Source organism: Triturus cristatus, chromosome 10 (genome assembly GCF_964204655.1).
Source record: "Triturus cristatus chromosome 10, aTriCri1.1, whole genome shotgun sequence".
NCBI classification, from domain to species: domain Eukaryota; kingdom Metazoa; phylum Chordata; class Amphibia; order Caudata; family Salamandridae; genus Triturus; species Triturus cristatus.
Genome location: NC_140593.1, coordinates 409186831 through 409211087, shown reverse-complemented (window position 1 = coordinate 409211087; position 24257 = coordinate 409186831). Strand labels below are relative to the sequence as shown.

The 24257-nt window shown below is 44.9% G+C and overlaps 1 protein-coding gene across 1 annotated transcript in view; it reads right to left on the bottom strand.

Moving 5' to 3' along the window:
• Positions 1-3058: 3058 nt before the first annotated feature.
• Positions 3059-24257, bottom strand: part of GPR158 (G protein-coupled receptor 158) — a 1311614-nt gene continuing 1290415 nt past the window's right edge. The window contains exon 11 of the mRNA XM_085631696.1: positions 3059-6261. Within this exon, the coding sequence (XP_085487822.1) occupies positions 4429-6261 (1833 nt within the window). The 3' untranslated portion in view covers positions 3059-4428. The remainder of the gene's footprint in view (positions 6262-24257) is intronic.

Below are 24257 nucleotides of genomic sequence, written 5' to 3'. Positions count from 1 at the left end.
AGGAGTGCTTTCTCCACTAATGTTTATTATTTATAGACTTGACTGGCCACCAAGTATGTTTTCAGCAAAATTAAGGTTATGCCCATTTTCCCAGGAATCACAATCGGACATTGTATTAGACAATGTGACAGTCAGCAGCAATGTACTGCAACTGTGCTGCTAATCATTCAGCAGTGGAATGAATCACACCAACAACACAGAGATTCACTTTTTGAGTAATGTTTGGAAACATATCTGGAAGATGAGAACTGACCTGTTTGGTAGGAAATTGATCATAAATTTAACTACCACGGTTAAGAAATGCAATCAGAATCTAGGTCGGCATACTTAAATACAAAATACGATAAGAAAGCAGATTTTGAAGTGGCGGAATTAAAGAAATTTAGCATCACTCACTGAGAAACCTACTAGGGCTCTGATTCAAACACAGAAAGGATTTATTTGCAAATATTGTGGGTGGCTGTATTTTGTGATACTGGATGGTATCTTGCGCATAGAGTTCCTAGTATTACACTTTAAATGTCACAGAAGGGAGAATAACTATGTGGAGTGGAAGTAACAGGCAGAACTGTGCATGGCAACCTGTATTCCTGGGGGGTGGGGGAGGCAGCACAGACATTTGCCACATGCCTTGAGATAAATGGGGTAAATGCCTGCAGGACGCTTCTGCTGGGTTGAATTTTGAGGCGGAAAGAAGAAGGGGGGACAGGAGGGGAGTATCTCACCTGGTGGTGGGAGATATGCATGCTTCCCCAGCGCTTTGGCTGATGATTGGGCAGGGGCAGAGCAATGGGTGCAATGCAGTCCTTCCCCAAAAGGAAAATCAGGTCCTTTGTTCCCAAACCCATAAAACCCATGTGCTGGACCACCAGGCCACTGACAGTGGTGTGGGAATTGAATTGCAACCAGAAAATCCACTCCCCACTATTTGCTATCTGAGTCTTCTCTTAAAACGTATATTACCCTAAGATTGTGTAGGCCCTCCTTTATGCTTTACCACTATGGACAAGGAATCTCCCTACCTGCTGCTCCTATAAATAGTTGATAAGCTTTGGAGAATATTTTTTAATATTCCTGGGTTGTTAACAATTGAATTGATGCAGTTTGACCTAAATTTAAAACAGCCTTTACAATGTATGCAATTTTGATGATTTCTTGACCTAAAATATGACATAAAGTTCTTATTGTTATTATTAATAAAACACATTTGCATGGAATGTTTTAATGTTGTGTGATCTAAGGAAGAACCTTTTGTCAAATATTGCAATGGTGTGTGGACCATTAGACTTATTGTTTAATCAAACTTAGTGGCAAAAAGGAGAACAGTATTAACCTTAATGGCCTATGCAGGGATTAGAAGGGAATCATATTTACAAAATACTCTAAGGTGTCATTAAAATTGAATCAGGTTATTATATGAATGATAAATTATCAGCCAATTGGTACCAGAAATGCCCCATGCATCAATCACTGAGTTATCTAGCTCTATCAAAACTGAGTTTATTCATTTCTGCCTTAGCATTTTCCAATTATTCATAGTACAGAGAAGCGGTAATTAGACATTCAAAAGTAGGAATTCTGGTTTAAGTTATGCCAAGTTGCCCTGGAAACAGGTATGCAAGTGGTTCTGAAGTGTAGGCCAAATTGTGAGAAAATATGAAGTCCTGGCTTTTCAGTGGGCCCATGATTTTTTAAGATTGTTTCAAATCACTTGAATCCATAAAAAAATATATAAACATACACCAATACAGTTTTATCCCAGCTTCCACCTAAAAATTTATTTGGCTAAATAAGTGCCCTGGGAATGCAGTGTGCATTTGTACTAGTTTTTTAAAATTCCTGGGACGCCTCCATGTTACTTTATACGTATGGAATGGGAGCGCATTTTACTCCTTTCAATGCGGTGAGAAGAACATTCCCTCACTGACAGCGGTAGTGGCCCCCAAGCAAATGAAGGAAGTTCTCTGCTGGAGCATCAGCCTTAAATTACATAGAAAATGGTGAACAGTTAGTGCAGCCCAAGAGACCATCCCTGTGGTGCAGTCCCAAGCTGCACCCCCCGTGTGTGCGTGCCCCTGGCTCCCTTTATAGGGAAACTGAGACCTGCCTTCAGGAAAACAGGGAACATCTACTGTAACCACAGCTCCATGTTTTATTAATCCCCTCTCTGGAGCACACATGCTAACTCAGAGCATGGGTGAAGAGAGCACATTTATTTGTCATCAGGCGTGTGGTGTCGGTCTGTGTCAGGCACAAGCAGTTGAGGGTTTGCTCCGGGATAAATGGTAATCGTGCAAACAATCCGACCCATGCAATCCGACCCATGACGTGTATGTGGATAATTATGATTGGTAATGAGACCAGAAGAAGCTAATCAAAATGCATTTTGCATAAGGGATGAGAGAGAGGAGAGACATGCATTACTCCTGGAAATTTCAGATTTGCTATTTATAGAATCACCGCGTTTAAGATCCATCTAGTGGAGCATGAAGAGCATGTACATCAGATAGAGTTCTAATGAAATATAATGTATTACGATGAATCGGCTATTTCTCAGATAAATACCCTAACAAGTAAAGAACATAAACGTATTACGTTCTCAAAATGCTACCAGTGGAACATTCCGCAAGTACTGGACCAAGCTGAAAAGAAGTGCACACTAAGTGAGACAGTGCCGTTAACATCAGTTAACACCTAGCGGCATTAGTGCAAAAGGCTACCAGCAGTAATCTCTCAATTCCAACTCACAGGTAGCTCAACTCTTCCTCTGTTCCTTCCTGGTTCATTTGCTGCCTCCATACTTCAGTTCACTTTCAGAAAAAGAACAGTGGTAATTGGCAGCATTCTAAGCCTTCCGATGGGCAGGCCTAATCTCAGCATTTGACAGATAATCTTTTCTTAGGGACTCCAAAAGGGGAAGATATTATTATAGCCCGCCGTAGCGGGCTAAACCGGCTATTAAAGGCCCGCTGCAGCGTTAAAGGCCCGAGACGAAGGCGAGGGACTTTAACAAAAGCAGCGGGACTTTAATAGCGGTATAGCCCTGCTACGAAGGGCTATAAGGCTATTAGAACATTCTGACACTAGAGGGCAGAATGTTCTAATAAATTAAACAAAGGCTTCTCGAAGCTCGAGGGGATTTAAATCCCCTCTAGCTTCAAGAGGTTTTTGTAAAACATTGGAATCTTGCTCTGCGGGCATTTACCGGCCAGTAGAAGCATGGAGCACTCCATTGTCTACAATGGAGTGCTCCACATTCTAATGTTCTAATAAGGCATAAAGCAAGTAAACGTGATACATTGTACCAATTAAATCAAGCTATATATAAAGTGGTGTTAAGTTGATTGGTTAAAAAAACTGACCTGTCACTAGAGTCCTGATATAGTGCTGTTACATCAGTAGTTTGACGATATTCAAGATATAAATCAGTGATTCATTTTTAATGGTATTACCGACACTAACTATGGTAATATTAAACTTGAGTATATTTAATGAAAACAATGGCATTTAAATTGTTTAGGAATGATTGCATTTGAGAGAAACTGCGTAAATTTGGAAATGTTGCAGCATCCATTACTTTTCTTTCATTATCCCTTTCCTGCGTGCAAAACTTAATGACATGTTTCAAAATAAACTTTCAATGGGTAAGCATTGGCAAAAACAATGTAGTAAGTTACTTTTGTATATCAATATGCACCTTCCTACTTGTGGGAGGAAGGCTGAAGTGCAAATTATTGTGCAGTTCACTACATACCATGACTATGAATCATTTAAGAAACGCAAAATATGGATTAATAAATCACATAGCGAAAGATAGAATATACAGTGTCATGCACAAGTGATAGGTTGTCCTTTAGCCTCTAAGAATACACAGTTAGGTAGGACGGATTGAACTTCACTAGTAGCAAACGCTAAGAGCACTAAAATATTGGTGCAAAACATGTTACGCCCCTTGTATAAAAACCCTGAATAATACAGTATCAAACTATAATCTTACATAATATATAATTAGTCAGACGAAAAGTCACAATATAAATCACAGAAAAAACAAGTATTTTCTGGTTATAGCTCCTATATCCAGGTAAGAATTGTACTAAAATTTCTATAAATAAATAAATACACAAATTAAACTTTTTCGCAGGTGTTTCGGTTGCAATTACAATAGAGTATCTGAAGATTTGCATAAATGTGTTGTGCCACATATTTCAAAGTTAGATGCAAAAAATTGACAATCTGGAATGCTTTAATGTGTGACACAACTTTGTATTGAAACACAGGTTAATAAGAAACGAGAGCAATCATTATATAAAATGTACTTTTTGGGATGCATTATGTTATTAGTGCTACCAAGGCTAAATATGTCAAGTGTCTATGTTAGGGGCTTTCTGTGTAGCTGTCCTATTAAGCAATACAATCAAAATCTAACCACTAGCATCCCTGCTCCCCTTCTGTTGGCTCATCAAAGTCCCATGGGCAAATATCCACCAGCTTTGATTTGTCACCAGAATCTGCCAGTGGGTTTTTATTGGGTGTACTCTCTGTGCCATGTCCTCCAGTTAGTGGTTCAGGAGTAACGTCCCAAGGACAGATTTCCATTAATTTGCACGGGTCTGTGCCCTGCTGATTTGAGGTATGCACTCCTTTGTTTGGCGACACACTTATGGAGTTTTCAGTGGCCTTTAATCGAACTTCGGTGCTTTTTGATTTGTCCGTTTTTGAGGTTGGTACTTTTAATTCAGTTTCTTTTCCTTTACTTTTTGTTTTCCGCTTCTCTTTTTCTGGCTCTTTTCTTCCAAGTGATGGAATAACCTTGATTGGAAGTCCAAAAGCCCTTCTTTTTGAAGGTGATGTTTGTGTATTTGTAGTTGGGGTCAGTGCAGGTGTTGGATTCTCATCTTTGTTTGAACAATCAGCAGTAGCAAAATCCCATGGACATACTTCTGCCGAAAACGTGGCCGGCTGTTTCAAATTATTGTTTGAGTTAGTATGGCCGTCAGGTGGGTTTACTGCCTCCTGATGAGGAGACGCTTTATACTTTGGCTCCCCTGTTTTGCTGACATTTTCTTTATCCACCACTTTTATTGTGTTCTTTTTGGACATCCCAGGATAATCTCCAGGAGAAACATTTGATGTATGGTGCTTTTTAGAAGTCTCCCCTTTAGCCTTTGAGTGTACATTTTCTATGCTTTCCTTGGTCACCGCTTCGGGCTTGCTTATATTCCTTGGATGTGGTTGCTGATGCGATCCTTCGGTTGCCTTGGGCTTGTTGTTGGATTTCGCTTTATATTGCAACATTTGATTTTTTTCTGCTTCTGAAGGAGCAATGGACACATGTTTCTGAACTTTATTTTCTGGAGCCAAAGTACTTGGAGAAAGATCATACAGTTCCCAAGGACACACCTCCTCGATGTCAAACGTATCCTTGGAGTCACAGTTGCCTGTACTTGTGTCTATGTTTGTTAAGGATTGGCCAACTGCTTGTTGTTTCATTATTCCAGATTTTTGTGATTTCTTAAGCTCTTCTGTTTGGCTGCCATTTTGTGGATAACTGTCTTTATTCTCCGATTTCTCAGAGGTTGCATTAGTATTGCTAGTATCTTTGCCTTTTTCTGTGCTTTTTCGACTTTTCCCGCTTTCTTCTAAACTTTGCGTTTTTCCCGTCAGTCCAAGTGTTTTCTCCTTAGCACTTGCAATAACACTCAAAGACTTTTGTAACACTGATGTTTTAAGATGCAAGGGCTTCTTGTCCACACTTAAATTGTGTGCACTGGCAGATTTGCATACGAGAGGGACTGATTCTGTAGACGCGCTGTCCTCTAGCTCCTTTGCCTTCTTCGTCAACTTTTTCCCAATTATTACATCCAGCAAGTTGTTTTCAGTTGAAGTCATAATCTCTGCATCGAGGCTTTTGGTCTCCTCGTTTTGCGCCCTCAGGTGATCGTAGGCACTGTGAGACTTTTTCAATGAAATAACTCGGTGTTTTAAAAAGTCTTCCTTAGATTTTGGAGCGTGGCTGGTGGAGTCCCCCAGATTCTTTTTGGCCACACCAACACTGTTTTTGGTAACACCATGGTCCCCAGCCTCCTTGTCTTCCCTGGAGCACTGCCTGCTCATTGACTCTGGGATCTCAGTAATTCGTTTCATAAGGGAGCGTCCCAGGCCTTTCTTTGAACTTCTCTTTTTCTGAAGATGTGGGTTATTTGCTATCATTTTCTTCCTCTTATATATTTCTAATTGTGCATAAAGTTTCTTCAATTCATCCTGCGAAAGAAAATAAAAATAAGACATTTAGTATAGCAAGTTTTCGTCAATATATGTGTTTCAATATGTCATTACCTTATTCAAATGACAGAAGGTGGACACTTAATATAGCTGATTTTAGCCCTGTACACCGGTGCAATCCTTTCCAATTATATATCTTTTAACTGTGAAACATATTTAATTTGTAACAACGTTATTTTCACTTTGAGCAAAGTTTCCCTTAGCTGAGGAAATACATATTGGGTGGCGTGATGTTCAAGTCTGTCTCCATCAATTAGCTATTGTTGCTTTGATACGGGTAAAACAACAGAATAAAAAGAGAAATTATTTTATACAGCAATAAATACTGCATTTCTCTGTTTGTTGATGACATACTAAATTATGCAAAGTTCAGTGAGAACTCTTTAGTATAAGAACAACATTTTCATGCAAAATATAGGAAATTATTAATCATTTTCTACAGTTGTTTTGTCTACAAACCAGATTGGATCCTGCTGCTTCTGGTTATTCAAGCCAAGGACGAATTTTTCATTAGAGAACAACAAAATGTGAGCAGTCTACCAATTCTATTTATTCCTTTATTCCAGCATGACTGCACAGACCTCAGAAGACTGCCTGCCATGCTCGGATGAAAGCAACAGCAAGGAAGTTTCTCTCCCTATGAGAGTCTGGAGGCGATCCCTCTGACCGACTTCCCACTTCAGCATGGCATGCTGGTGACGCATGTGTCAAGAATTACTATACTGAAGGGCTTATTTACAAGCCCATTGCACTGCCGGTGCATCACTTTTTTTGACGCCCAAGCGGCGCAATGGGCTTGCCCATATTTACAAGGCCAGAGAAACTCACCCTACATGACTTTTTATGGCCTTGTAAATGTGGCCCCCTGTCACGCATTACTCTGCGTGAAAGGGTCGTTCCATGGGTGTTGCTGTGGGCGTTCCCACGTAACATTCATGGAACTTGATGCATTCCCAAACTTACAACATTTTGTAAAGCTGGGAATGGGTCAGAATCCTATGCCTCCCCAGGGGCGGCATAGGAATGGCGCAAAGAGGAGAAATACATTTATTTCTCCTATTTTGTCCCATTTTCTAAGTGCGATGCATTCTGCTGCACAGCTGAAAAACCCCACATTTAGTAGAACTCTCACAAAAACATTTTTGTTCTATTGAAAATACCTTGCTGAATGAAGTTGGAACACAGTGGAAAGTTTGGACAACTTTACCAGCTGTGAAAAGGCAATCAATCAATCAATCAGGGAATTGTAAGCGCGCTACTCTCCCATGAGGGTCTCAAGGCGCTGAGGGGGAGGGGGCGTGCAGATCCGTTCAGCCGAAGAGCCAGGTCTGGAGGGTCTTCCTGAAGGTGTTCAGGTTGGGGGCGAGTCTGATATCTGCTGTTAGCTCGTTCCCAGTTCTGGCTGCAATGTGGGAGAATGATCATCCGCCTGATCTGGCTCTGTGGATGCAAGGGTTTCAGCCAGTGCGAGGTCGGCAGACTGGAGGTTTCTTTTGGGTACGTGGAAGTTTATTCTGTCGTTGAGGTATTTGGGTCCGTTGTTGTGTAGGTATTTGTAGGCGTGATTGAGGATTTTGAAGGTGATTCTCTTCTCCATGGGGAGCCAGTGGAGTCTCCACAGGTGTTGGCTGATGTGTTTGTTACGGGGGATGTTGAGGACGTGTCTAGCTGCGGTGTTCTGTATGGTCTGAAGTTTGTGGAGAAGGAACTTGTTGATGCCGGTGTAGAGCGCTTTTCCATAGTCCAGTCTGCTGGTGATGAGTGAGTGGGTGACTGTCTTCTTTGACTCCGGGGGGATCCATTTGAAGGTCTTTCAAAGGATGCGGAGGGTGTTGAAGCAGCTGCAGGTGACGGAGTCTGTTCATGGTGAGCGATGAGTCGAGTATGATGCCGAGGTTTTTGGTGTGGTCTGAGGGGGTAGGTGGGCTCCCGAGGGCGGTAGGCCACCAGGTGTCATCCCATGCTGAGGGGGTGGTCCTGAGGATGAGGATTTTGTCTTCTCGGCGTTGAGTTTTAGACAGCTGCTGGTCATCCAGACTGTGACGTCTTGCATTCCTTTTTGGAAGTTTAACTTTGTGGTGGTGTGGTCTCTGGTGAGGGAGGCCGTGATGTCGAACGATGGCTGCGAGGGGAGCCATGTAGACTTTTAAGAGGGTCGGGCTCAGTGATGACCCTTGGGGACTCCGCAGGTGATCTTCTTCCGGTGAGGAACGATCGGATCCATTCCAGGGCGGTCCCTTATATGCCAGCTTCGTGTAGTCTGGCGATTAGAGTATGGTGAGAGATGGTGTCGAAAGCTGCGGACAAGTCGAGGAGGATGAGGGCTGCTGAGTGGTCTTGGTCCAGGAGGGTGCTGTTGTGTTTCGATTTAGATACCCGTATATAGGTTTCCCTGAATCATGTCCTTATGTAGGCACAATTCGCATTGCCCTTATTTAGGCATAGAATCCCAGTTCTTATTTCGGCATTAGCCATGGTAACCAAATACAGGCATGGTTACCCACATCTGTCCATCCCATGTCACAACGAGTTCTTAGAAACCAGACACTTAAGCCGAACAGGACTTTCCATAGCTAGGATTATTGATTTCTCCAAGAACTCATCTATTATGCATGAACTACTATTCCTTAGGGGTTCATCCATGACGTCTTCCTCTGCCCCGGCTTTACATCAATGCTAGCATTCCTAAGCACCTTCCAGGTCTAAATATGCTTCCCTTACCATGGCAAACCACGGCACGACTCAGCACGACTTGACTGCACGGTTCGCCACGGCAAGTTTGGAAGAGACCATATCCCAGTCTGACACACTGACCAGACGCTGTCATCCCTGCTCGCAGAGAATCCAGATTCCAGTGTTCTGAATCCCTTTGCGGGGTGTTAGAGTTTGAGACCCAGATAGAGATTCCCACCTCACTCATTCTAAGGTATGGAGCTGACAAGAACCTAGAGGGACTCTTGGCATATGAACTTGGTATGTACCATACTATAGAAAACAGCACCTATTTCTTACCTCGTACTACACTTAGGTTAGGTACATTGGGGTAGGACTATTTAGAAGCATCAGACGAGTATTCACTTTTTAGCCTGTGTTATTTATGTATGTATATATGAATATACGTTATAGATAAAAGACAATGCTATTGCAGTATTATTTCTTCTTACTGCTTACGCTGTGCGTATTATATCTTGCTTACTGTCTAATGATTGTAACAGCTCATATCTCTTACTCGAGAAGCAAGACTGTTCAATAAACCCTTTTATTAAAACGCCCGTCTATCTATTTCTTTGTAACTCTGGAGAAACTAAGCATGCACGATTGAATGAGTGAAACTGTTATCTATTGTTTCCACGATTCGGAGACACATTCCGATTCTAAGGGAAACAAAGTTGTCATGTTTATGTGGTTGTCGAATACTAATCCCTTCTTGTTCATTCGAGAAGTTTCTAGTGACCTCTGAGTTAGCTGGCACACACAAGTAATTAAGTTTAATGTACTCGATGGGAGCATACTGACCTTAGTCCTATGCAAAAACTATAGTGTATGTTATTCCAATGTGCAGAGCCTATAAGGGAAATAGGAACTATACTACATGGCGCCCAACGGTTTGGTAAGGCACCAATTTATCGCTAGATACTGAAGTAACTCAGTCGTGCTTTTCTCAGAGACCCCTACTCAAATTGCTCCATAAGACGTCTGGAGTGGGTAGGGATAATATCCGCCATAGCTGAGTAGGACGAGAATCCTATGTATTAGCTGTTTGGTTTGTTAAAGGTTGAAGGATACAGTGTTCCAAAATATTGAGCACCTTATCCTTGTTCCCTTGAAACTTGTTCTACATTTTTCATTAAACAAAACATGTTTGATACAGAGACTGCTTCTGACCAATTCGCAACAAGTTTACATTCTACAGGTTTAAATGAAACCGATGAGGGTGTTATAAACATCCATCCAAATTTAAGGAGAGCCATCACTCTAAAACTTATAAAACATGGCCTAACACCAAGGGGTGGTAGGGCAGTTTTCATGATAGAGGCACATGAATCTTTTCAGACAGAGGTATTCTATTCATGGATAGTATTCCCAGAATCAAATCCAGTAACAAAAATGTTTCACTTCTTCAAAGAAGATGAACCACCTGAGGAATACATTCCCTTTGAGGATGTTGAAATTCCACTCACATACCAGGAACATCAGCTCTGGTTTAAAGTAACCCTGGGCGTAGTTCGCGAAGTAGCACTTCGCGAAGCCACGCAAAGTGCAGTTTGCACTACGCGAGCTACGCGTAGCACTTCACGAACTGCGTAGTACCTTGTTCGCACTGTGCCAGATGTTGTTTTCAATGATTGCACAGTGCGGACAAGCAACCGGCAATGTGCAATCATTGAAAATGGCATCTTGCACAGTGCGAGCTGTAGTTTTCTGCTGCTCGAGTAGATTTTTACTCGAGCGGCAGCTTTCTCAACGCGAACTGGTAGTTTCTCATCGCGAGCGGTCGCGAGCATACGCGACCACTCGCAATGAGAAACCTGACCTCCTTGCGTTGGGAATCTCGCTGGGAGGTTTATTTTCCATGCTCGCGATCGCCAACTTGATGTTGCTGATCGCGAACAAGGAAAAAGTCTCGCCAGGATGTCATTTTGCTTGCTCGCGGTCGCCAACTTGACGTTGAGGACTGCGAGCAAGCAAAAAATGACCGCAGCACTACGCAACACTACGCTACGCGTGTTCGCACTGTGCTACGTGCAGTTCGCGTAGTGCGAAGTAGCGCGAACTTCGCAAACTACGCGAGCGTAACGTAGTGCTTTGCCCAGGCTTAGTTTAAAGGCACCCTAAAACATTACAATCACATAACCAGCCTCGGTCCACTAGGTAGACCAGGTGCAACATGGCCGATTTTAGCCGGCTACATACCTCATCCCGACATTGAGGCAATGTCAGATAAGGAATTACTTAATCAAATACAATAATTAATAGAATTACACAGTTAAACCACAACTGTCTGAAGGTCCTGAAAAAGACTCTAGTAAACACAATCCTACATCTTCTAAAAAGAAGTGGGAAAACAAAAAAACAACATTCAAAAGAGAAACGTTCTCTCCAAAAGGAGCACTCTGAAAGGAGGATATATATCCTCAGGAATAGGGATAATTTGAAAAAACCTGACAGGTGTCAAGATACTGCTATACGTTCCTCTCCTACCTTTCAGACATCTTCACACACATCCGAAAGAAGAGGACGGTCAGATCAATTTCAATCAATCAAGCATTTGTATAGCGTGCTACTCACCCGGAGGGTCTCAAGGCGCTTGAGGAGGGGGGGCCTGCTACTGCTCGAACAGCCAGGTCTTGAGTTGCTTCCTGAAGGCGAGGTGGTCTTGGGTCAGGCGGAGGTGGGTGGGGAGGGAGTTCCACATCTTGGCGGCCAGGTAGGAGAAGGATCTTCCCCCCATTGTGGCTCTTCGGATGCGGGGGACGGCGGCGAGGGCGTGGCTGGTCGATCGAAGCTGGCGGGTGGGAGTGTAGAAGTTGAGGCGGTCATTGAGGTATCTTGGGCCTTGGTTGTGGAGAGCTTTGTGTGCGTGGGTGAGGAGTCGGAACGTGATTCTTTTGTTGACGGGGAGCCAGTGCAGGTTTCTTAGGTGTGCGGAGATGTGGCTGTGTCGGGGAATGTACAGGATGAGTCGTGCTGAGGCGTTCTGAATCCGCTGAAGTCTTTTCTGGAGTTTGGCAGTGGTTCCGGCGTAGAGGGAGTTGCCGTAGTCCAGTCGGCTGGTGACGAGGGCCTGGGTCACCGTCTTCCTGGTTTTGGTGGGGATCCACCGGAAGATCTTCCGTAGCATGCGTAGGATGTTGAAGCATGACGAGGAGACGGCGTTGACTTGTCTGGTCATGGAGAGGGAGGAGTTCAGGATGAAGCCCAGGTTGCGTGCATGGTCCGTTGGTTTGGGTGCGCTGCACAGGGCAGGGGGCCACCAGGAGTCGTCCCAGGCGGAGGGCGAAGATCCCAGGATGAGGACTTCCATCTTATCTGAGTTCAGTTTCAGGCGGCTGTTCCTCATCCACTCGGCTACATCTTTCATCCCTTCGTGTAGGTTGGTTCTGGCGATGGCGGGGTCGTTGGTGAGGGAGAGGATCAGCTGGGTGTCGTCGGCGTAGGAGATGATGTTGAGGTTGTGTTGGCGTGCGATGGCCGCAAGGGGGCTCATGTAGATGTTGAACAGCGTGGGGCTGAGTGATGATCCTTGTGGTACGCCGCAGATGACTTCAGTGGCTTCTGATCTGAACGGGGGGAGGCGGACTCTCTGTGTCCTTCCGGCGAGGAAGGAGACGATCCATTCCAGTGCCTTCTCTTGGATTCCGACTTTGCTGAGGCGTTGTACTAGGGTGCGGTGGCAGACAGTGTCGAACGCCGCGGAGGGGTCCAGGAGGATGAGGGCCGCTGTTTCGCCGTTGTCGAGCAGGGCTCGGATGTCATCAGTGGCTGCGATGAGGGCGGTCTCGGTACTGTGGTTCGCCCGGAAGCCGGACTGCGAGGGGTCGAGGGATCCATTCGTCTCGAGGAAGGCGGCCAGCTGTCTGTTGAAGGTCTTCTCGATGACTTTGGCAGGAAACGGGAGCAGCGAGATGGGGCGGTAGTTCTTGAGGTCGGTGGGGTCGGCTGATGGTTACTTTAGGAGGGCGCTGAGTTCGGCATGCTTCCAGCTCTCCGGGAAGGGTGCGGTGTCGAAGGAGGCGTTGATGATGTCCCGGAGATGGGGTGCGATGACGGAGTCGGCCTTGTTGAAGACGTGATGAGGGCAGGGGTCGGTTGGAGATCCGGAGTGGATGGAGTTCATCGTGCATATGGTCTCTTCGGTGTTGACCGGGGTCCAGTCGCGGAGGGTGGTGGTGGGGAGCGCTGGTGCGGTCGTAGGGTGCGTCGGCTGTGTGCTGAAGTGCATGAAGTTCAGAGACGATCAACACGTTCAGGAAAACAAACCAAAACCTCAATTCTCTAAGAAAAAGGTAGCAGGTTTGAAGATCAGACATGCCGAAAATCCTGAGGACACAACTCAAGAACAGAGAATGGGCTCAGAAAATGCTGGACAGTGCAGCAGAAGTAACAATAGGTCACCAGAACCTGAAGGAACTTCTGGAGACAGTGGACTTGAATGAGTACATAACAGTTGAAACTGTAGACACCAGGGTTAGTTCTCCACAAAGGTTATATGAAATAACACTTCGGATGGAGGGAGACATACCAAGAAAAGTGAGAGCACTCTTTGGGAAAAGCTTTCAAGGGGTTATGATATACTTCTAGCAGAAAAAGACTGGCCACCAGAATTTGTCTGGGAGTGCCCACATGGCGAAGACATCATTATGTCAGCCTTCTGCAACCATGTTCCAATACATTTAAGATATACTTATGCCAGGAAATGGGCAGTAGCCCAGACCCCAGCATTATACAAATATCATGTAGGATGGGATGAGGACTCACCTCACCATAAAATTCAGTTAAAATGTCAACCTACTACACAAAGGCAGTACCCAATTAAGCAAGAAGCTAAATAACAGGTCAGGGAGATCTTATATCAACTTGAATACCAAGGGGTGATTGAAACATGCACCTCATCAATGAACAATCCTTTGTTTCCCGTTTCCAAACCAGACAATACACATCGTCTAGTTTTGGATTACAGACACCGGAACACTTGTTCTAAAACATTTGCTGTGCAAAATGCACACAGTACAGCATTAATGAATAACATTGTGCGTAAAAAATATAAAACCACATTGGATATTTCAAATGGTTTCTTTTGTCAAAACATAGCACCTGAAAGTAGTTACTTGACAGCTTTCTCAATAATGTGGACCCAGGGTCACTTCTGTCGACTCCCTCAAGGGTTCAAGAACAGCCCGGGGTTATTCTCAGCAAGAGTAACAGAGTTACTACAAATTTATGATGACGAGGCATTGTCATATGTCGATGATATCTATCTGACAGATGATGACCTGGATAGGCACTTGAACAGGGTGAAAGCCATTATATGGGCTTCCCCTCTGAGGGCTAGAAATTCAATTTTAAGAAATCAAGAATTGCCCATCTCAATGGCCTTTTCCTAGGATATGAACTTTCAAGTGAAGGCAGAAGCCTGGCAGCAAACTGTTTAGAAAAGTGTGCACTGCTTCAACCTCCAAAAACGCTGAAAAACTTACAGTCGATTCTAGGTTTCCTGAATTTTGCAAGAACTTACATTCTAAATTACACAGAAAGGGTTAAACCTCTCAACAAATTAATCAAACCTGATTTAAAAAACAAAGATTGGACACAGGGACACACAGAAATCCTGCGTTCACTACAGTTAACAACAAATCACTTACAAACACGCGTAAATACACGTAATTTAGTGATCCGAATAATTTCGGGTCAATGCGGATTCACCTACTTAACTTTTAATGAAGGTGAAAAAGTACCAATTGCAAACAAATCACATTTGTACACACAAGCAGAAATGCGCTTCACTTCAACAGAAAAAAATTCTGACAGCAGGTCAAACCGCTGTAGCAAAAGAAAGAGCTCTAGCTCAGGGGAAACGCATTATTGTCGTGACTCTGATACCAGCCTTAGAGGCGGTTACAAAAGCGAGCATTCCGAAAGCAAAAGCTTTACATCCAAGATGGATACAATGGGTTAATTCTCTTGCTGCAACAGATGTTGAATATGTTTTTGATCCTTATTTAAAGACACAAGCATTCCTGCAAGACACGAATGCCCTCTGCCTATTGAGATTCTCCCTATTGACCAGTATGAATTCATAATTTATACTGACAGATCAGCACAACACGCTACGGAAAGTAAGCAAGCTTACAGTGCAGCCTGCGCGATCGTTAAAGGTCGTATGCGCAATGGTAAATTCTGACCGATAGTCACTAAGACACAATCTCTAGGAGATTGTACAGTTCAGCAAGCTCAACTACAAGCATTCAAATTATCACTTGAAAATACGGATCTCGAATTCCCCACACTTATGGTGTGTGATTCTTTTTACTGTGTACAAACATACAATGAATATTTACAGAATTGGCTTCAAAATGGTTTCAAAGATGCAAAAGGTGGCACAATCAAGCATAAAACTATTTGAGCACAGCTAGTGCAGTTGCAAAACGGATTACAAAACACTCACGTGATACACACGCTGAGTCATCAACGTGATGGCGTTCACGTTGCAGGGAATTCATTGGCTGACGAAGCCGCAAAGGGGGCTGTGCAAATGGCTTCCGTAGCTGTGATCACTCGTTCATAAACGAAAATAGACAGTGAGATATTGTTTGCTGTCAATGCTTCAAGCAAAGGCAGTGGTGTAGCGTTACCTAAAAAGTTTCCACCCAAATACTCGTTTATAATTGATGCGAACAACGTTCCATTTGCTCGAATCCCTGGAGTGGGGGATAGGGTAATTCCAAACATGGAACGTAGAGCAGCTTTGATTTATGAAGCACATCTGGGAGAGGGTCTGTCACATCAGGGGATCTCTAAAACAATAATAACATTAAAAGAAATGTACTGGTGGCCTGGAATGAATACACTGATTCACATCTTCATCAATAACTGCATAGACTGCAATAGAGATCGCAGTACAGAACACCACCAGACACCAGACTACGAAGTAGCCTGCCCAGTACAGACACCATTGTTAGACAGCATTCGACTATCTATGCGCAGGTGTCTTCTTGGACAAATGCAATCCCACAAACACTAAGTCGAGGTTCCTATGGATGTGGCCTCAGCGCTCGGCTGATGCTCGAACTGTTATAAAAGATTTGCAAGTCTTTATCGGCACATACGCAATAGGCACACTACACTCAGACCAGGGCCCTGCGTTTAGCTCTCGGGCTTACAAAGAAGCCATGGCCAGTTTGGGCGTTGCATTGCAGTACTCCTATCCGTTCCATCCTGAGGGAAATTCGGTTGTGGAAAGGAAAAACCGGGACATAAAGCCGTCTATAACAGCTAGGGTATTAGGTTTGGGTGATGGGTGAGTTAAACATCTTTATGGGGTCCAACGCTCATTAAACAATTTGCCAAGAAGTTCTCTAGTGTGGGTCACGCCATATGACGTCCTATTTGGGACAAGAATGTGGGTTCCTGATCTCGAAATTAAAGGCACAGTGGTGGAAAATAAACCCTTTTATTGAAAAAAAAAAACTCTGCTTACAGTAGAACTTTTCATAGAGTCTAGACTTCTTTGAAACACTTCCAGGGACACATTGTCACCTTTTTCCACATTTATGTAATCATGTCGTGAAATGGCTCTATAATTTTTTTTCTCCTTTCTGTAACACTGGTCCATTTTGTTACAAATGTGTATATATATTTCAGTTAATTCTCTTAGCATTCACTGTAAATATATGGTTAGAATGCAACATTGCTTTGATTTGTACGGCACCTTTGAATTTCATGTGTAGCAAACTTTTAACAACAATTATTTTAGTATGCTTTTACAAATGTTTTTGTAAACATGTGATACTCAATTTTATGTGTTTAGAATTTAGTAATATTGATCATTTATCAATGGAGTGGGTGTTGTGTTTCGATTTAGATATCCATATATAGGTTTCCCTGGATCATGTACTTATATAGGCACAATTCGCTTTGCCCTTATTTAGGCATAGAACCCCAGGCCTTATTTAGGCATTAGCCATGGTAACCAAATACAGGCATGGTTACCTACATCCGTCCATCCCACGTCATAACGAGTTCTTAGAAACCAGACCCTTAAGCCGAACGGGACTTTCCCTAGCTAGGATTATTGATTTCTCCAAGAACTCATCTATTATGCATGAACTACTATTCCTTAGGAGTTCATCTATGACGTCTTTCTCTGCCCGACTTTACACCAATGCTAGCTTTCCTAAGCACCTTCCAGGTATAAATATGCTTCTCTTACCATGGCAAACCACGGCACGACTCAGCACGACTTGACTGCACGGTTCGCCACGGCAAGTTCGGAAAAGACCATATCCCGGCCTGACGCACTGACCAGACGCTGTCATCCCTGCTCGCAGAGAATCCAGCTTCCAGTGTTCTGACTCCCTTTGCGGGGTGTTAGAGTTTGAGACCCGGATACAGATTCCCACCTCGCTCATTCTAAGGTATGGAGCTGACAAGAACCTAGAGGGACTCTTGGCATATAAACTTGGCATATACCATAATATAGAAAACAGCACCTACTTCTTACCTCATACTACACTTAGGTTAGGTACACTGGGGTAGGACTTTTTAGAAGCATCAGACGAGTATTTACTTTTTAGCCTTCTTTCATGTATGTATATATGAATATATGTCATAGCTAAAAGACAATGCTATTGCAGTATTATTTCTTCTTACTGTTTACGCTGTGCGTATTATATCTTGCCTACTGTCTAATGATTGCAACAGCTCATATCTCTTACATGAGAAACAAGGCTGTTCAATAAACCCTTTTATTGAAACGCCCGTCTATCTATTTCTGTGTAACTCTGGAGAAACGAAGCATGCACGATTGACTGAGTGAAACTGTTATCTATTGTTTCCACGAGTCTGAGACGCGTTCCGATTCTAAGGGAAACAAAGTTGTCATGTGTATGCGGTTGTCAGAAACTAATCCCTTCTTGTTCATTCAGGAAGTTTCTAGTGACCTCTGAGTTAGCTGGCACACACAAGTAATTAAGTTTAATGTACTCGATAGGAGCATACTGACCTTAGTCCTATGCAAAAACTATAGTGTATATTATTCCAATGCGCAGAGCCTATAAGGGAAATAGGAACTACACTGCAGTGCAGATGTCGTCTGTGGCGGCGAGAAGGCTGTTTCGGTGCTGTGGTTGCTCCGGAATCCCTATTGGGATGGGTAGAGCATGGCTTTTCTTCGATGAACCATGTCAGTTCCCTGTTGACAGCTTTCTCTGCTACTTTGGCTGCGAAGGGAAGGAGCGAGATGGGCCAGTAGTTCTTGAGGTTGGTGGGGTCAGCCGTGGGCTTCTTGAGCAGGGGCCTGACTTCAACGTGCTTCCAGCTGTCTGGGAGAGTGCCTGTTGTGAAGTGGTATTGTAGGTCCATTGTAATTCAGATTCAATGGTGTCAGCGGCTCTGTGGTAGATGTGCGGGTGGCAGGGGTCAGTGGGGACTCCCGAGTGGATGCTTTTCATCGTTGCGGCGGTGTCCTCGGTCGTGATTGGAGTCCAGTCAGTGATGGTGGGCTGGGTGGTGTCTCTGGGGGGCAGGGGGCTGGCACTGGCGTCTTGCGCGTGGTCGAGGAAGCTGTCATAGAGTTTTCTGATCTTCAGGTGGAAGTAGTTTCCAAGCTTGTCACAGAGGTCTTGGGATGGGGTGATGTCTGTGGCTTCACTGCGTGGGTTGGTGAATTCCTGAATGACGGTGAAGAGTTCCTTGGAGTTGGTGGTGTGGTGAGAATTTTGCTGTGGATGAAGTTCCTTTTGGTTGTTCTGATTTGGTTGTGGTAGTTTGTCATGGCGTCCTTGTAGGTGGAGTAGTTGTCGGTTGTCTTGGTGTTCCTCCAGGTCTTCTCCAGGCATCTGCAGATGCGTCTTGCTTGGAGGTCTGTGGTGAACTAGGTGGCTTTCCTGGGGCGTTGTTCGCCAGGGTTGCGTAGCGGGTGAGTTTGTCTGCATAGTTGGAGATCCAAGTGTGGAGTTCTCTGGCTGCGGAGTTTGCGTCAGGTGCCCAGGTGGGGTTTTCTGGGGCGAGGGTGGAGCTCAGTTGCTCGTCGGTGAACTTGCTCCAGTTCTTTCGAGGTGGGTGGGGGGAGGTTTTAGTGCCTTAGGTTTGTCGACTGTGAAGTGAACGCAGTGGTGGTACGTCCATGGAGGTTGCGTTGTGTGGGTGAAGTGGACGCTGTTGCCTGCGGCGAAGATGGGATCGAGGGTGTGTCCTGCTCTGTGTGTGGGCGTGGTGACGGGTTGGTTGAGTCCGATGTCGGCGAGGTTGTCGTGGAGGGTGGTGGAGTTGGGAGTCACCGGGGTTGTCTAGGTGGAAGGTGAGGTCTCCGATGAGTATGTAGGTCATTGATGCGATGGTGTGGGGTGAAGTCGGTGACGATGGTGGCGAAGGGTGTCTGTGGGGGCTGTAGATGAGGGTTCCTCAGAGTGTGGTGTTGGGGTTGGTCCGGATCTGGAAGTTCAGGTGTTCAGCGGCGGGGAAGGTTTCGCTGGAGGTGGTGAGTTGGAGGGTGTTCTTGTGGACGATGGCGAGGCCCCCTCCCGGGTGGTTGGGACGGTCCTTCCTCTGGATCTTGTATCTGTCCGGGATGGCGGTGTTGATTTCGGGGGTGGAGGCGGCGTTGGTCCATGTCTCTGTGAAGAAGGTTATGTCGGGCGAGAGAGAGTCGAGTAGGTTTCAGATTTACGTGATGTGTCTGTGGAGGGAGCGCACGTTGAGTAGGTTGCATCTTAGCGTGTCGTTGGCAGCGGTGTCTGCAGTTCCAGGAGTCGGGTGGAGGAAAACATCTGGCGAAAGTGGTGGCAGGAGAACTGGGTCGAGGCTGGAGATGCCAGTTGGCAGTCTCTGAGTCTTCCGAGGTTGAGTGCGAGGAGGGCAGTATTGCTGTAGCGGTGGGATGTCGTAGATCTAGGGTTCCTGGCACTGGCCGTTTCTGGGACGCTGACGGGCACAGACGCACTTGCCTTAGGCTGCGTGACTGTGTGTTGCGAAAAAGTGTGTTGCTGATAGCAATAGCAACAGCATGGCATTTACAGAGCGCAGCATTCACCTATATTAGGTTTCTTGGCACAGGATTCATCAAACTTTGAGTTTGCAGTTTGAAACTTCAGCTCCTTCTCCTTAAAGTATATGTAAAGTATATGAATAACAATGTGCAATCCTGCATTTAGGAGAAGTTACAGTTTGCATACACGGATTTGCTTTGCATTCACCTAATCATCCCCCTCAGCTCTAACCCTCTTTTCTTCTCAGCCAAAGAGAGGGAATGGTTTTCACGGTTTATACGTCTAGATTATGGATCTAAGATTTAGAAAACTTCTTAGGAGATATTCGTAGTAGGTAATTCTTATGTACTCTTTATTCCCCTTAGGCATGGAGCACATCGCCAAGGCACGGCTCAATTTCTGTGTTTGCGGTTCATAAATGAGGAAAACCCAAAGGTAATGAGTGAAATGCATGCACATGTCTCTGACTATAGCAGTCACTCATAACTGAATTCCAGGTCTTCATTTTTTATCAACTATGTCACTTCAGACAGAAACTAGTCATGTGCCAATCACTCAGCCTTGCTCCAAAAGGTATAATCCAGTTTGAATTGAGAGGCCAGGTTGACTCTGAAAGGGAACACATGAAATCTTGGTGAGCTGCGGCCTGGTTAGGTCTCATCAGTGAGGTATAGTTAGCGTACTGTGGTCCAACAGGAGAACTCATTGGAGGCCTAATAAAAATATTAAACTTAAAGATGCATTGCTTGTGATTACTAGGGATAGTCTGACAAGGTACCTGATATGCTACAAAATTATCGTTTGTATATGAAACAATTTGTGGCTAAAGATAATCCGGCACCTAAGATTCCCCCAAGAAGGCCAGGTCCACAATCAGATGTACTCTTAAATAAGGAGATGAATAGGTTAGTTAGAAGACAATACCTCTCCTTTTCTGTCGAGTGCTGTGGTGTCGGCGACCAGAATGGACCTAACAAGCCTTGGCAACGGCAAGTCACAGGAATTCAGAGAAAGGACTGCGGTGCAGACCAGCAAGGTCTGAGGGACTCACCCAGTGAGGGTAAGTCAGGGTACGTATGGAGCAATCAGAAAAGCCCAAGTAGAAGAGGAGTTTCCTTTGTGGGGACCTGCTTGCCAACAGGCTAGTGATCACGAAGGAGCCTGGAGCGGTCGCACTTGAAACTGGCCCACGGGTCACTCGTGGAGTGGAGGCCAGCAATCTTTGGTGCAGGAGGTGCGCAAGGCTGGGGCTACTCGGAGCCCAAAGCACAACTTCGAGCAGGACCAGGAATATGCTGTTGCTGCAAAAGATCACAGTGTCCAGGGGTCACGGTTCCACATCACCCACGATAGCCACGGGCCTCAGCTTTGCTGTGGACTCAGGGTAGCCTCGGGGAAGTCTGGAAATCCACCTCTGGTGATGCAAAGACTTCGGCGTCTGGCGGGAGCATCAGCGATGCAGACCAGTCAGTTGCTTCTTTGGTGCCTGCCAAGCAGGGGAGTCACTCCTTGACCCCAACGGAGATTTCTTCAGTCTTCTAGTCACAGTAGAACGTCGAAGGCCCAGGATATATGTTGCAGAGTTTCGTCCAGGGTAATCTAAAGTCTCAAGAACTCGGTTCCCATACTTATACTAAGTTTGGGGGTTGGACATACTCTAGGGACCCACCTATGGGAGGGTTTGGAAAGAGGGGTGGTTACACCCATTTCCTTTGTCCAGTTTCGCACCAGAGCAGGGACAGGTAGCCCCTGCAACCGGTTTGAACTGGACTATGCACAGGGACAGCAAACGTGCCCCCAGTGCAGGACTTCCAAGCACCAGAGAGTGCTCCCGCCCAGCCCCAATACACATCTGCCTGTCTGGGGAGGTGGTTACACCTCCCTTTGACAGGAAACCTATTGTCCAGGCCTCCCCTGCTGGAGTTTCGGTCAGCAGCAGGAGGCCAGACCCGTGTCTGTGGCAGAGGCATCCATTTTGTGATGCCAGGGCTCAGGAAAGTCCTACCGGGTTTGACCAGTGTGAACATGTCTTTCCCTCTAGAAGAGTGGACTGCTACCCCGCCACCAGAACTGGGGGGGGGGTAGTATTCCAAAGCGTTTCACACCAAACACAACATGTTTTGATGCAGCCATCCCAAAGTTAGCATTTACCGCGAGGTTATAATTCACTTAAGAGTATATGGTATGGCTGTATCACAGAACAGCCATAAGGAAGGATTTCTGAAAGCTGCAGAGGGGCTCCGCTCATGATTGGGCACCCTCTCACACAAAAGCAAGCACTCTGCCTTCAGGTTTGTCAAGGCCTGCCATAGGAGTGACTTATAGGTTTATGTGTCTGTATATATATTTGCGGATATAGGTAGCCTATACCACTGTAAGGGGTGCAAGCACACCCTTACCCAGGCTGCAGTAGCAGACCTGTGGTGCCATTTTGGAGTGCTTCCCAGGGGTGGCATAATACATGCTTCAGCCCTGGCAGGCCTCTGTGGTACCAATGCCCTAGGTACATAGTATACCATATACTAGGGGCTAATAAGGCACTCCAGAATCCAATTAGATATGTACCTAATGTACATGTAAACCATTTTAGAGAGGAAGCAGGTAGGCTGTGGGCCTGATTAGCAGGGCCACAGCTCGACTAAGGTCGAAAAACAGTGAAACACCAGCAAAAAGTGGGAGTACCCATGTGAAGCAGATCCTACTCTCCTACAACCAGTAGAATAACTCTTGGAATCACTTTTGTGAGGTGGGTTTAAGGGTGAAGTTGCAGGTGCAGTTTTCTTCTCACCCAGTCAAGAAGACAGCAGGTCAGCACAGCAAGGCAGCAGTTGCTTCAGAGCAGCAGTCCAACAGAGTGGCAGTCCTTTCAGCAGCACAGCAGTCCTTTTTTCTGGCAGAGAATCCATAGGTCTTGATGTGTACTGAAGAGTTAGTGTCTAAGGCCCAATATTTATACCTGGTACCCTTCCTCTTGGAGGTTAGGGAAGCTTCTAGAATTACCTTTGAAGTCGCCAGGCATCCTGCCTTCCCTGTCCAAGCTCCAGACTAATTTCAGGGGGTATGCTCAGGCCTTCGTGTGGAGGCAAGACACAGCCTATTCAAGTGTAAGTGGAGCTGTGCCCAGCTCCTCCCTCCCATCCTGTCAGTGATTGCCCATTCAGGCCCACCTAAGCTCTCTATTCTGTGTGGCTGTCTAGGATGAATACACTAAGTTCAACTGTCAGCTACACCCAGTCATGTGACCAAGATACAGGCTACAGGTACTATATGGCTAAGGCAGGAAAATGGCAACTTTCTAAAAGTGGCATTTTCAAGATTGTAACTTAAAATCTGACTTTACCATCAGTTAGGATTTATCATTACAATTCCAAAGACACCAAACACGAAGGAAATGCTTGTTCCCATTTGGAAATTACAGTTTATTAAAAGTAATAAGGTAACTCCAATGTTATCCTGTGGGAGAGGTAGGCCTTGTAGTAGTGATAAACAACTTTAGGAGATTTTCACTACCAGGACATGTAAAACGTAAATGCACATGTCCCTCATTTTAAATACATTATACCCTGTCCTGGGGGCTGTTTAGAGCCTACCCTGGGGGTGACATATGTATTAAAAAGAAGGTTTGGGCCAGGCAAAAGGTTTATTTTTCCAGGTCGACGTAGAAGTTTAAAGGTGTACACGCAAGCTGCTATGGCAGGCATGAGATATGTTTAAAGCGCTGCTTAAGTGGGTGGTACAACCAGTGCTACAGGCCCACTAGTAGCATTTAGTTTACAGGACCTGGGCACAGGTAGTGCCACTTTACTAGGGGCTTACAAGTAAATTAAATATGACAATTGGATATAAACCAATTATACCATGTTTTAAGGAGAGAGCATAAGCATTTTAGCAGTGGTAAAGTGCACAGAGTTCTAATGAATTCAGAAAAAAAGGAGGAGGAAGGCAACAAGTCTGGTGATGACGCTGCAGAAAGGGTCTAGTCTAGCAAATGCACAACAGCCAGTGACCTGCCCTACATACCAAGAAGCAATCCCATCACCAGCAAAAACAATTAAGATTGTTAGAATATACTTTGATGAAAATACAAAAATATGAAATTTGTTTGCAAAATCACAGGTGGTCAAGATTAACAATTTATACCTATTTGTTCTATGATTACTAATTTCTCTGCTGCCAGTCACTCATTGCATTGCACTAACCAGGACAGTGGCACTTTTGAGTCATACATCTCGCAACATTGTCTATAATGAAGCATTAAAGAAAGAAATG